At 38.2% G+C, this 14,968-nt stretch overlaps 1 protein-coding gene across 1 annotated transcript in view; it reads right to left on the bottom strand.

The window, feature by feature from the left end:
* INTS7 (integrator complex subunit 7) overlaps nt 1-14,968 on the bottom strand; it is an 83,519-nt gene that overhangs the window by 39,927 nt on the left and 28,624 nt on the right. The window contains exons 6-7 of the mRNA XM_061383573.1: nt 12,004-12,203; nt 11,281-11,403 (exon numbers count right to left, since the gene is read on the bottom strand). Coding sequence (XP_061239557.1) covers nt 11,281-11,403; nt 12,004-12,203 — 323 coding nt within the window. The remainder of the gene's footprint in view (nt 1-11,280; nt 11,404-12,003; nt 12,204-14,968) is intronic.

Below are 14,968 nucleotides of genomic sequence, written 5' to 3'. Positions count from 1 at the left end.
AATGACCCAGGGATCAAATGATCAAATGATCCCCATCTCCGGCACTGGCAGGCAGTTTCTTCACCACTGAGCCACCTGGGAAGCCCTGATAGAAAGGCAAAGGGTGTCAATCTCATTGATTGGTAACTGGCATTAAATACAAAACATTTTCCAGCATTTAAATTCCTCTTTTGGAAATTTATGTCCACAGAGGCAACTTTTTTTTTCTTTTAAACAAACTAGTCAATGTAGCAATATAAACGGCAGCAGTAAAAATACTGGAAGCAACTCTAACTTTCATTGATGGAGTACTGGGAATAAAGAGAGAGTACTACATAGCTGGTAAAAGAATGCAGTAGATCTGTGTGCTAATATGAGATGTTCTCCAAGATATACTCTTAAGTGATAAAAAATTCTTAACATGATAGAGTATTATTTTCATTTGTACAGAAAAAAGATGGGACATACACATGCTTGCATGTGGATGAAGAAATTCAGGAAGGATGGATGCCTAAGAAACTAGTAACAGTGATCACCTCTACAGAGGACACCTGAGGGAAGAGATGGAAGACGCTTATATTTTGCTCACTGTGCACCTATGAACTGCTTTTTTAAAATATATATATCATGTGCATGCAATACTTTTTCAATTGAAAGAAAAACTTAGTTAATAACAAAACACCATCAGCAGCAAACACTACTGTTGCACTTCTTTGCAAAGCAAAGAAATGGACTTGAAACACAAAGTAGGTTTTGGTAATGGAAGGGAAGCCAGTCTAGGTGATAAAAAAAAGAACTGGGTCAGTAAGGCCAGAATATGAAGTGCTTCTTTGTGGTAAGAGGAGATGTATGTAAAAGGGATGAAGGCTAAGAGAGAGAAATACTGAGTAGGAAAGATTAGGCCAGATTAGAGAGCTCTGAAAGTTAGGCAGAATAATTTAAACAGGATGAGAAAGAAAAAAATGAAGCCACTGGAGAGGAATAAAGTCATCTAAAGTGATGGGAAGATTATTCTGGCAGTGGTAAACAGAACAAGTTAACAAAGAAAGTTGAGAGCTAAGGAGCCATCCTGTAGTTTATGGCAGTAATCCAGTGAATCATTTACTGGTGATGGCCTGAGCTAGAACCCAGTGGCAGGAGTGGAGAATAGAGGATGAATATGAGAGACACTTGGAAGGAGATTGTACATGAGGGAATGAATAAGGATTCAATTATTATTACAACATTTAAAAACTGATGACCAGAGAATATTGATTCCATTTACAAAGACTTAAGAATTTATGTGGATAAATGAATGTTTGCATAAGAACAGAAAATAGGAGATTTGAAATACAAAAAAGCAATATCCACCGGGCATTTGGAATATGAGATGCAGCAGATTTTTAACTGGAAGACTTGCATTAGAATTCTGGCTCTGCCACTTACCATCTCTGTGATCTGAGCCAATTATTGAAATCTTTGAGTCTCAACTTCTTTGTCTGTAAAATGGGGGTAAAGATTTACACAGAATTTATATATCTCTGGAAAAACATATAAGAAATTAGACACTGGTTGCCTCCGGGCAAAGGAGCTGACTAGATGGCAGAAAGGTGGGAAATACTTTACTATATATATAGCCTTTTGCTACTGCTGTGTGCTGTGCTCAGTCATGTCTGACTCTTTGCAACCCCATGGATTGTAGCCTGCCAGGCTCCTCTGTCCATGAGATTCTCCAGGCAAAAAACTGAATGAGTTGCCATTTTCCCCCAGGGGATCTTGCAGACCCAGGGATCAATCTTGCGTTTCCTGCGTCTCCTACACTGGCAGGTAAATTCTTTACCACTAGCCACCTGGAAAGTCCAGATAGCCTTTTAGAGCATCTGAATTTTGACACATGAGTGTATTGGCATTAAAAGAAATGGAAGTGAAATTTAAAATATAAGAGGAGGTGACATATATCATCTGTAAGATCAAACAGCTACCAAGAGACAAAAGAGCACTCACAACCTCTTTAAGCTACTGTGCTGGAGAGCAACTGAGCTCAGATAAGTGGGCTCAATTGTTAGAGGATGTAGCGGCTGAGGTTAAGGGAGGCAGAGAGTAAATGGAAGAAAGCATGTAGACGAACTCAACTCAAAAACTTCAACTCTGAGGAAAGGGAGCAGTGAAGAATCCCGAGAAGCTGCAGTTCAGAGAGTGGGAAAAGCAAGTGAGGACAGTGAGGCCCAAAGAGGCCAGAAACGAGAGAGGCTGACGGTGTCATACGGACCCAAAGGAACGAGGGGCAAGGCAGAAAAAGCTCTGGGTTTAGCATTAAGAAGAACACTGGTGATCTTTAACTAAGCAAAGGAGTAAGGGGACAGAATTATATCCAAGTGTGTTACCGACAGAGTAGGGGATGAAGAAATATAAGCAGATAGAGATGCTTTTTTGAAGTTCAAAAGAAAGCTTTTTTTTTAAAAACGGTGATTGTTATTAGGTACATTACAGTTATAACTTATTTATTCAAATACTGAGACCACTTCCACTTATCCACTTTTTATTGCCTTAACTGGTTTGCCTTGTACTGTTTGTATCTAGGAATAAAATTCTCAATCAAATAGCCCCAGAGGCTATGTCCTGTATTTACGCAAATTCAAAATTATATATTATGATGTGCTCTATGTATAAGAGAACGATTAACCTCTTGGGATAATCAAGAAGGTAAGAGAGACATGTTATGTAAGATGATACTAAAAGTTTTAAAGAAGAAAAATTATCATTTAAAAAACTGAACAAAACATTAGAAGATCTTATTAGAATTATTTACAATGTCATCTTCTAATTAGTGTCACTTTGCACAGTACTGGATTTCTAAAAGGCTCTCTGTAATGACATACTGGTCTTAAAGGTCCAATTAATTCAAAGTAGTAATTAACTGAGCTTATCAAATCTCCCTAGAGACAGCACATTAGTCATATTTCAATGATAAACTCTGGTAAAGTCTCTGTTTCAAGGATGTTACCTATTAAAAAATTGTTCTTACCAGGACTGTTTTTCATATCAACCAAAAGGAAAAATCTAATTCTTCAAATGAAGGCCCCCTTTCTCACACACCACCACTGTTACTGTCAATGACTATCTGGTCTGGATTTCTCTCTCTCTAGGCTGGTTTAACTCACTGCTCAACTGAGGCTCTGTCCTGATTTACTGTTTTCTGGGTCAGCTCCTAAGTGGGGGCTTCTCCTCTACTCTGGTATGGGACTGGCCACCAGGGATGTGTTCTAGAAAGGCATGGCAGTTTATAATCCTTAAAGAGACATGCCACATGAAAAATACTCTGTGAAGGGGATTAAGAGGTACAAACTTCCAGTCATTAAAAAAAAAAGTCACGGCATGTGAGGTACGGCATAAGAAATCTGGTGAATACACTACAGTAAGCCTGAATGAGGACAAATGGTTATCAGATTTATCGTGATGATCCTTTCATAAAGTATTTAAATGTTGAATCACCGGGATACATTTGAAACGAACATAACATTGCATGTCAACTACACTTCAATTAAAAATACACGTACTGTGTCAAAGACACTGCTGTCATTCAGTCGCTCAGTTGTGTCCCACTCTTTGCAACCCCGCGGGCTGCAGCACACCAGGCTTCCCTGTCCTCCCCTCCCTCCCTATCATATGTGCAGTCCATGGCGTTGCAAAGAGTGGGACACAACTGAGCAACTAACACTTTCACTTTTCACGTGGCAGAGATTAACACAACATTGTAAAGCGAATTATCCTCCAATTAAAAATAAAATTTTTTAAATCCAAAGAAAAATATAAACATGTGAAAAACTATCTTTGTTCCTAAGAAATTATTTCTGACAACCTTAACAAGAATACACTATTCTTGGGCCTTGATTTTAAGCTCTTCCTTCCTTCAGGTTTTTAAAACATTCAGAATGAAGGTACTTCTTTTAAAGCTGGAATATTTGATTACAGGTGGAAATTATAATACCTACCAAAACACCAGCAAAAGTAGCAATAGAATAGATTAAATTTGCATTGGAAATACCAAAATTCAAAAATCAAGTTTTTTTGAGAGCTTGGTATTTCAAGAGCTAAGACTGGCTCAGAGGAAGAAAAGAAGGAAAGAATGAAGAAAGAAGAGGGAGACCTAGAAGAAAAATAATTATTTTTGGTGACTAAGAGCAAAATTCAAATTTGAAATCAACAAGCTATTACTCTGTAAAGATTAAATCATTAGAACATTCTCGTGCTGTATTTTAATATTTTCAAAAAATACACCACACTTTGAAAAAAATGATCTTTTGATCATATCCATTTAATTAAAATCAGGTTTCAGGAAAAAATTCCTTGTGGGAGAGACAAATATTCAAAAACACATATTTTCAATTAAAAACAACTAATGAAAAAAGCCACAAGAAAGAGATAAATCAGAACAAAAAACTCCAGAGAACATGGGGTATACTGAAGAAATACTAGTAAGCTGTGAAATCAACAAAACAGTTAACACTTAAGTGACCATTTGTGTGGTTGTGAAATTCAATGGAAATATTATGAAAAAATTTACTACAAAAAAGAAATTACATAGTATTAAAGAAAAAACAGTAACTGGTATTTATATTCCAGATTATCTTAACACAAAAGAGAAGGGGCGGGAATGAAGGGAAGTAGAAAAGAGTACTTAAGCCTGCCAAAATTTGCAACAATGAAACATACTTTTCATTCTGAATAGAGATACACAAGTTCTTACATTAATATATTAAGTATAGAGGTAGGCAGAGTAAGAATAATGTTTAATTACCATGTCAAAGTCTCTTTAATTCACTAGAGAATAAACAAAGAAAACCTGATCAAAATAACAAAGCAAAGTAATGAAACAAAAGACACAAAAAGGACACGTTATAAACAGTCTAAGAGGAAGGAAGTTACATCAAGAGCTGTAAATAAGTCATGTTGTACTACTAAAAAAGATTCAGAGTAAGTCCAAAGAGGTAAATCTGACTATACAGATTTCATACGGTTTTATACTGAAATAAATGTTAATAATATATAACATCAATACATAATACATATATATTATATACTTATCTATATTATTTAATATATTACATTATATAGAAAATATACCTTCTTTTCAAATTCCATGAACTGTTTATAAAAAGTGACCCTACACTGGGCTGCAAAGAAACTTTAAAATTAGGAATTAATAATGGACATGAGTTCGAGTAAACTCCGGGAGTTGGTGATGGACAGGGAGGCCTGGCGTGCTGCAGTCCATGGGGTCGCAGAGTCGGACACAACTGAGCAACTGAACTGAACAAGAGGTTAGCAACAACAAAAATTCCATCAACAAATATAAAAAGCTTATCACTTTAAAAACAGAAACTTCCAGTTATAAGAAAAGTAAGTACTAGGGGTATAATGCACACCATGGTGACTGTAGCTAACGCCGCTGCGTGACACATAGGAAAACTGTTAGAGGAAATCCTAAGAGTTACCCTCACAAGCAAAAAAAAAATTTTTTTGTTTTTCTTTTTATCTATATGAGACAATGGATGCAAACCAAAACTAATTCCATGCCAAAGGGGAAATCAAAACGGCTCTCAAGGAAATTAAAAGAACGAAATGATTTAAAATACCGTCAACCTTCAGTATCTGCAGGGGTTCCAAGACCCTCTGCGCTGCTGTGGATACCAAAGTCTTCAGATGCTCAAGTCCCTTCTCTAAAGTGGTGTGTTTGCATGTAAGTTGCCTGTGCACATCTTCCCATACATTTTACATCATCTTTCGATTACTTACAATACCTAATACAATGTAAATGCTATGTGAATAGTTGCTGGCAAATTTGTAGGTGGCACGTTCAAGTTTTGCTTTTGGGGACTTTTTGGGATTTTTTTTCTTTCATACTTTTGAGTCTGGGGTTGGTTGAATCTGTAGATGTGGAACCTGAGGATATAACCAAAAACCATGAGATACCTAGGAACACCATACAGAATATGTGCAAAATTTGTATGCTGAAAACTAAAAACCACTGATGAGAACAGAGGAAGCTCTATATAAATGGAGAGATGTGCCGTGTTCATAGAAAACTCAGCACTTTGAAGATGTTAACTCTCTCCAAATTGATCTGTAGATGCAAGTGTCGATCAGAATCCTAGCAGACTTTTTGCAGAAACTGACAAATTGATTCAAGGCAAGGCAAGGAAAGGCAAAAGACCTACAACTTCCAAAATAAAGAAGAAATACAAAGACTAGAGGACCCACACCACCTGATTTCAAGACATAGATTTCAAGCTACAGAAATCAGAATTGTGTGAACAGACTGGAATCCAGAAATAGATCTATGCAGATAAGGTCAACTGATTTTCAACAAAGATGCTGAGGTAACTCAAAGAGGAAGCACCGTCTTTTCAACAAATTGTGCTGGAACACACGGCTATCCAAACACATCTTGATTCCTACCTTGCACCGTATGTGATGAAAAGTGAAAGTGTTAGTCGCTCCATCGTGTCTGACTCTTTGCGACCCCATGGACTGTAGCCTGCCAGACTCATCTGTCCATGGAATTCTCCAGGCGAGAATGCTGGAGTGGGTAGCCATTCCCTTCTCCAGGGGACCCAGGGGATATTCCTGACACAGGGAACAAACCCAGGTCTGCTACACTGCACAACAGTCAACTCAAAACGGACTACATAGAGTTAAATATGAAACTTAAAACTATAAAATTTCTAGAAGAGAATATATGATAAAATCTTTGTGACTTTGGGTTAGATAAAGACTTCCTAGATAAAACTCAAAAATAAATCCCCAAAAGGAATGAAAAATGATAAATTAGATTTCATGAAAACAAAAATCTTCAAAAAATACTTATTATATTAGAGATCCAGTTACAAAGGTGAAAACTTTAGGAGATGGATGATTGTGATAGTTGCACAAAAGTATGAATGTACTTAGTGCCACTGAACTGTACAGTTAAATTCAGTTAAAATAGTAGGTTTTATATTATGTGACTTTTACCACAATAAAAAAATTTAAAAGGCACTGCATTAAAGGCACATACTGGCAGGAAATATTTGCAAAATATACATCTGATAAAGAATTTGTATCTAGAACACAGAGAGAACTCAGAAAGAAGAAGAAAACTTAAAAAAAAAAAAAAAGCATAAAAGATTAGAATACGCACTTCACCAAAGAAGAGATCTGGTGATGACAAGCCTAAAAGGTTGAACACGCTTGTCACTAGGGAAATGCAAATTAAAGCCACAATGGGATAGCACTACACAATTATTCAAAAGGCTACAACTACAGAACCATACAATAGAAAGTGCAAGCAAGGATACAGAACCGCAACTCAGACACTGCCGGTGACTACGCCAAATGGTACAGCTATTCCAGGAAACAATTTGGCAGTTTCTTACAAAGTTAAACACAGATTTACCACACAACCTGGAAATTCCACTTCTAGGTATTCACTCAAATAATGTCCTATAAAGGTCTGTACAACAGGAATTCTATTTATAATAGAAAAAAAACCTGGAAACAGTTTAAATGTCCATCAAGTTGTGAACAGATAAACTGTGGTTCACATACTGGGATACTGCTGCTGCTGCTAAGTCGCTTCAGTCGTGTCCGACTCTGTGCGACCCCGTAGACGGCAGCTCACCAGGCTCCCCCGTCCCTGGGATTTTCCAGGCAAGAACACTGGAGTGGGCAGTAAAAAGGAATGAACTAACTATTCATGTAACAATATGGATGAATGATGTTAAGCATTATGCTAGGCCAAAGAAACCATACCCCAAAGGCTACTAATTATATAAATCCATTTAGATTTTGGAAAGGCAAACTCACAGGGCTAGAAATCTGGGCAGTGGGAGTCAGGAGTTAGGCGAAAAACTGACTACAGAGGGGCCTGAAGAAACTTTTTGGAGTGACTGAAAAATGTTCTACATCACAACTGTGGTGGTGGTTACACAACTGTATAGATTTATCGAAACAAACTGCATATCTAGAACTGGATACCTGGAAAAGTTTCAGTGAGTAAATGACACCACAGTAAATCTGACTTTAAAAGTGTACTTCACGTTAATGGCAAAGGGAACACTAAAAGTTGCAATTTACGGAATGTGGCAACCTGCACTGAGATGAAAATTAATAGCCTTAAGTGCTTCCATTATTAAACAGAAGAATAAAAATAAATGTACCAACCACTTGAAGCGTAAGAAAGCCATGCTGCTGACAAGTTTAATAAAGAAAAGGGAAACATAAACACAATAGTAAGAATAAAACAAAGATAAAATTTTAAATATAGACATACTACAAATTATAAAGGTTCTCCTTTTGTTGATACTAGTGAATCTGCAAAAAAAATTACATGAAAAAAAATGATCAAGACTGATTCAAGAAGAGCTAGAAAACCTCAACAGGGTAACAACCATGTAAGGAATAGGAAATATTCTCAAAATGCTATCCCTGGAAGAAGGCCCAGGTTCAGACCGATTTATGGCCCTTATAAAGCTATACCCTCAAGACAGAAAATTTTTATGTCAAAGCTCTTAACCGTTTCAGAGCATGGAAAGGGCAACTATTTACACTGCATTTAGATTTTATTTACAGCTACTTACATAGTATTTACATTGTATTAGGTATTATAAGTAATCTAGAGATTAAAGGTATATAGGAGGATATACATAGGTATATGCAAAAACTGCTTCATTTTATACAAAGAACTTGAGCATCTGCGGACTTCGGTATCCAGTAGGGAGTACTAGACCCAATCCCCCAATGCCATCAAGGGACACGGGAATAGCAATGAAAGGAAAAAACATGCAGCCACATGGACGAGTCTCATCAGTACAATGTTGAGCAAAAGCAGTAAACGCAAAACTAAACAGTGTATTTTTAGGGAGGCATAGATGGTAAAACTATGAAGAGCAAAAAGTGACTATCACAAAAGTCAAGAGTGGTTTCCTTTGGGCGGTACTAAGGCTCTGATCAGGGAGAAGCATGTGAGAAGAGGAAGCAGGGTCCTGTGATTTTTGCAGTGTTCTATTTCTAGCTGATGGAGACTACATGCGCTGACTTACAATTATTATTTAAACTATTAAATATACATTCTACAAGTGTGTGTGTGATTTATTCACAATAAGGAAAGAAATGAGATGGAATAATAATACAGTGCTTTCACTGGGTCTGGTTCCCTAAAGTGGCCGAGCACATTCTCTTCCTGTTTAGTAGGAAAAAGGCACCAGAGGACAGAGCTCTCTTAATTAAATTCTTAATTAAGCCCTCTTAAGAAGCTCTCTTAACCATATTAAGTCTCTCTGAATCCTAATTTGCTCATCTATTAAGTGCAAATACTAATAACTGTCTTCATCTCTTGGGATATTTGCAACTATCAATCATAATATATTAAAACATGTTTGGCTTAGATGCTCAGTTGTGTCTGACTTTTTGCGGCCTCATGGACTGTAGCCCGCCAGGCGTTTCTGTCCATGGGATTTTCCAGGCAAAAATACTGGAGTGGGTTGCCATTTCCTCCTTGGGGGGATCTTCCCAACCCAGGGATCGGACCCAGGTCTCCTGCACTGCAGGCGGATTCTTTACCAACTGAGCCAGCAAGGAAGCCCAGGAATACTGAAGTGGGTAGCCATCCCTTCTCCAAAGGGATCTTCCCGACCCAGGGATTGAACCATAGTCTCTTATGTCTCCTGCATTGGCAGGCAGGTTCTGTACCACAAGCGCCACCTGGGAAGCCCACTGAGACATGTTTGCTGCTGCTAAGTCGCTTCAGTCATGTCCGACTCCATGCGACCCCATAGACGGCAGCCCACCAGGCTTCCCCGTCCCTGGGATTCTCCAGGCAAGAACACTGGAGTGGGTTGCCATTTCCTTCTCCAATGCATGAAAGTGAAAAGTGAAAGTGAAGTCGCTCAGTCATGTCCGACTCCTAGCAACCCCATGGACTGCAGCCCACCAGGCTCCTCCGTCCATGGGATTTTCCAGGCAAGAGTACTGGAGTGGGTTGCCATTGCCTTCTCCAAGACATGTTTAGAAAATTGCAAAAAACAAACAAACAAAAAAAAGAGCAGCTCAGTATTCATAATCTGAAATTCAGTGGTTTTTGTTACACTGTAGCTATGATGATACCAAGAAATAATAAAATCCATGAAAATAAAGATTGAATTTAACAATTTTCCATTTCACTTTAAGCAGCATTTTTTAAAAAGTGGTGCATTATCAGTAATGGGTGGAAAAAAAAAAAAAAGGGTTCTACCTTGAGAAAAATATTAAACATCAATGTAACCTAAGAAATGCTACAAAAGATGTAACATTAGAAGTCTAAAGATTGAGATCTTCTCTTGTATTAACAAAAGAAAACTTAAGACTGTCTTTTCCTCTGTGTGAAAAGGAGAAATAAGCTTTACCTCTTCTCTAATAAATCATAGCCAGCACCAAAACTATTCTCCCTAAACTGAGTAAAGGAGACAGGAATAAAATAAACAACTTAACAGGGCTTCTCAACTAGCCATGGTGCTGCTATGGGACAATTAGAAAAGGAACTAAGAGATAAGTCTAATGAACTACAACAAATCTAAACATTAAAGGATATAAGCTTTTCAGTAACTAGGTAATATCTTTGTATGGTGACACATCACAACTAGACTTATGGTGATCATTTTCAAATGTATGGAAAAAATGACTGCCTTGCATAACAGGAACTAACAGTGTTATAGCTCAATTATACATCAAAAGCAAGAAAACAAACGAACATGCAGACTCAGTAAGAAAAAGAGATTTGTGGTTACCAGAGGCAGAGGGCAGTTGGATGAAGGCAGTCAAAGGCACAAACTTCCATTTATAAGATAGGTAAGGACTAGGGATGTGATGTACAACATGGTTAATATAATTAACACTGCTGTAAGTTATATACGAAATTAGTTAAGAAAGTAAATCTAAAAAATTTTTTCTTTAATTTTGTGTCTATATGAGATAGACACAAATGGATGTTCACTAAACTTACTGAGATAATCACTTTACAATGTTCTAAGTTAAATCGTTCTGCTATATACCTTAAACTTACACAGTGCTGTGTGTCAATTATATTTCAATAAAATTGAGAAAAAAGTAAAGGGAAAATAATAAAGAATTTTTATATATTTACTTGGCCAGTTTTAACTTCTGCCATAAATATCAACAATACTCTTAGAAATCTTCCATATTCAAACACTTAAGATGACAAAAATAACATAAAAATGTAAAGTGAAATGTAATATGACATCATATTATTTTTCTATATAAAATAATGATGCTTGAAGTTCTACATACCTGAATGTTTTCTCTACTCCAAGTATGTGGTGTTTTATTGGCAAGTAATTTCAGATCTTGAATAGCAAGTCTCTTTACTGCTTTCCTAGGGTCATTCTTCAAATACTGCAATAAAAGCTGAATCTATAGAGGAAAGAAGTTACTCCATGAGTGACACCATCACTGACATTATCGTTAGGGATGCACTGTAGTTTCGTGAAACTTTTAGATTTGAGATAGGGCTCATTTCAAATTACAGCCCTGTCATTTATTCGCTATGTACCCATGTTCGGGCCTTTCTCCTCTTGTATAAAAACACACCTTCACTTAACTTGCAAGGTTCTAGCACAAGACCTGGCCTTAAACACTCAACTCTTCCTTTTTCCACCCACCAACTCCATGCTCTGCCATGTACTCTCACCTCCACCTCATTTAATTTTTATAAGACTCCCAAGAATCAGCACTGAGAATACAACTCAAATCTTCCTCCCTACCACACCAACTCCATGCTGTGCTCTGTACCCTCACCGCCACCTCTTTTTTCACAAGACTCCCAAGAATCAATACTGTGAATACAAAGAGGGAAAAGAACAAGCAAAAGGAAATTAAACTGTGATCTTTCAAAGAAAGGGATCTCAATACTATCAAAACTTATGGGTTACTTACTTATTTTTTTTAGCATATTAATACTTAAAAGGCAAGTTTACTGAAGAAAAAGGAAGTTTAAAAGGAAACTGAAATTACCTGCTTAGGCGTATCAACCAGAGATGAAGCTGCAAGCAGAGTGAAAGTGTGCAGAGAGACAATCACCATTCTGGTGGAAGGATAGGCGGTGACCAGCTGCTGTAGCAGCTGACGTGCGCTGGACGCCAAGATGGCGTCGTGGTGCATATGCTGCAGAATGGGGATCAACTTCAGCTTCAAGTCTACTGGAGTGGCTAGACCTGCACATGGGAAGAACACTTAGAGATTTCTGACCTCATCCTGGATAATACCTCACATTCAAAAGGGCTGATTCCATTAGCAAAATGACTATTTAAAAGCAAACAGCACACTCAATGGTTAGTCGCTCAGTCATGTCTGATTCTTTGCGATCCCAAGGACTATAGGCCACGAGACTCCTCTGTCTACAGGATTTCTCCTGGCAAGAATACTGGAGTGGGTTGCCATTCCCTTTTCCAGGGGATCTTCCTGACCCAGGGATCGAACCCTCTGGAGTGGGCCCTCCAGTATTGCCATGCCCTCTGTCAGGGGATCTTCCCAACCTAAGGGCTGAACTCAGGTCTCCTGCACTGCAGGCGGATTTTCTACTGCCTGAGCCACCAGGGAAGCCCACCCTGATTCCTACCCTGTGCTCTTCTCCCTTTCTCTCTGTACCTCCTGAGAGTGAAAGTGAAAGTAGCTCAGTGGTGTCCCAATTCTTTGCGACTCCATTGACTTTAAAGTCAGTGGAATTCTCCAGGCCAGACTACTGGAGTGGGTAGCCTTTCCCTTCTCCAGGGGATCTTCCCAACCCAGAGATCCAACCCAGGTCTCCGACACTGCAGGTGGATTCTTTACCAGCTGAGCCATAAGGGAAGCCAAGAATACTGGAGTCGGTAGCCTATCCCTTCTCCAGGGGATCTTCCTGACCCAGGAATTGAACCAGGGTCTCCTGCATTGCAGGTGGATTATTTACCAACTAAGCTATCAGGGAAATCCTATACCTCCTAATTCCTGTTTATATACTTTAATTTTGTGTAGATAAAACTAAAGGAACAAAAACACATTGCAGGTGAATTCTTTACCACCTGAGCCACCAGGAAGTCCAAGTAGTACACTAGTATATGTTTAAATTTATATTACGCTTATATATTATGCTTATGTAATACTATATTAGAGGTAATCAAGTTCAATAGTTTTTTTCCCAAAGTATTTATCTTGATTTGGGGGTGATTATTAAATTACAGGCTGATAGTAAAAAATATCCTTAAAAGGCACAGTAGAAAGCAGTCATATTTGCTGCCTCTTTCTTCCCATAGCATACCAAAACATATACATATTCATGAACATATATACACATGCATATACACAAACTCAATGGCGATAACCTGTTATATTTACAATTGTAATTATCTCCTTCAACACTAAGTCAAGATCAGGATGTGAACGACTATGTATGGAGCAGTTGCAAAGTTCTCTGAACTTTGTGTAGCATTGCCTTTCGTTACAGCATTCACAGCTGGAATTTCATTGAGAACTGATTCCAAAGCATCTTTTCTTGTCAACACTGGAGCTAAATAAACAGAAAGTCTTTGCTTCTACAGCGTGGCTTAACAGTGATAGTAAATAAAAAACTGTCAATCATAATGTCCTACTTATATGCCAAAAGCTAATTTATCTCTGCTGATGAGTGCTTTTTGCCACAGTGAATAACTGTTAGTGTGAATAACACTAACAATAACAGTAACTGTTAGTGTGAATACGTAACATTTCAACATCCAACAGTGGCTTACACCAACTGACTCCCGTACTGTTTGGCCGCTCTTCAGATTTAGCCAAAGCAGAGCACCCCCAGGAGATGGCAGAGAGAAGAATGTCAGAGTATTTACTCCCTGGTTTTCTCTGTGCAGGGTCAAATCAGGCCTGTGTTACGGCTGTTGTGATCCTTAAGTTACTGAATGCATTTGCAAGACCATTCTATCTTTGAACTCTTTCTCAATGGCTTTTGCTTTTTCACTCTTCCTGGTTTTTGTCCTTCCTCTGGCTGTCCTTTCTCAATATCTTTGTATTCTCCTCTTTTATCCACACTTAAACTTCTGATATTCCTTGGGGTTGCTAATAAATTATCTTCTTCTCCTATGTACTTTCCCTGAGTGAGCTGATATAATCCCATGGCTTCTGCAATCAGCTATTTGCTTTTAAAGACTGCCTCCCCTCTCATTCCTACCCCCTGAATTTCAGATGCATATGTCCCATTACCTTCTGGTCATCACCAATGGGATATCTCAGAAGTACTTTATGCTTAACAGGGCCCAAAGAGAATTTCTGATATTTACTATGAAACTGTCTGTGTAAAACTTTCCCCGTTTCAAAATATGACAACTCCATCATCACAGCTTCTCAGACCCTGGAGTCTTTCCTGATTCTCTTATTTCTCTTACATTCACATCCAAATTTATTAACAAATCTTGTTGGTTTCTATCTTCAAAATATAAACCAAATCGGACAGTCTTCCCACCTTCACTGCTGTCATACTGGTTCATTTCTACCACTACTTCCTGACTGGATCATTGTAAAGTTTCCTAAGTGTTGTCTCTACTTAAGAGCTTCCCCACAGCAGACTCCTGTCTCATATCCCTCCCTTCTCCTCTGCAAGCCTATTCTCAGTCCAGCAGTCAGAGGATTCACTGTGTTTACAGACACCTTTACCGAAGGTTTTGTTGTTGTTTAATTGCCAAGTCATGTTTAGGGAGACTCAAAATTTTACTTCGCAGAAACACAAGCAGCTTAAAATTTAAGGATATTTATTCCTCAAACTCACCTGCCACTTCTGTATGTTGGGCTCCAATCTTCCTCCACCTTGCCCCCATTTCTGTGCTGTGCTTAGTTGCTCAGTTATGTCTAACTCTTTGCGACTCCACAGACTTTAGGCTGCTAGGCTCCTCTGTCCAAGGAGACTCTCCAGGCAAGAACACTGGAGTGGGCCCTCCACTATTGCCATGCCCTC

This window comes from Bos javanicus, chromosome 16, assembly GCF_032452875.1.
Source record: "Bos javanicus breed banteng chromosome 16, ARS-OSU_banteng_1.0, whole genome shotgun sequence".
Classification (NCBI taxonomy): Eukaryota; Metazoa; Chordata; class Mammalia; order Artiodactyla; family Bovidae; genus Bos; species Bos javanicus.
This window is presented reverse-complemented; position numbering and strand designations above follow the sequence as displayed.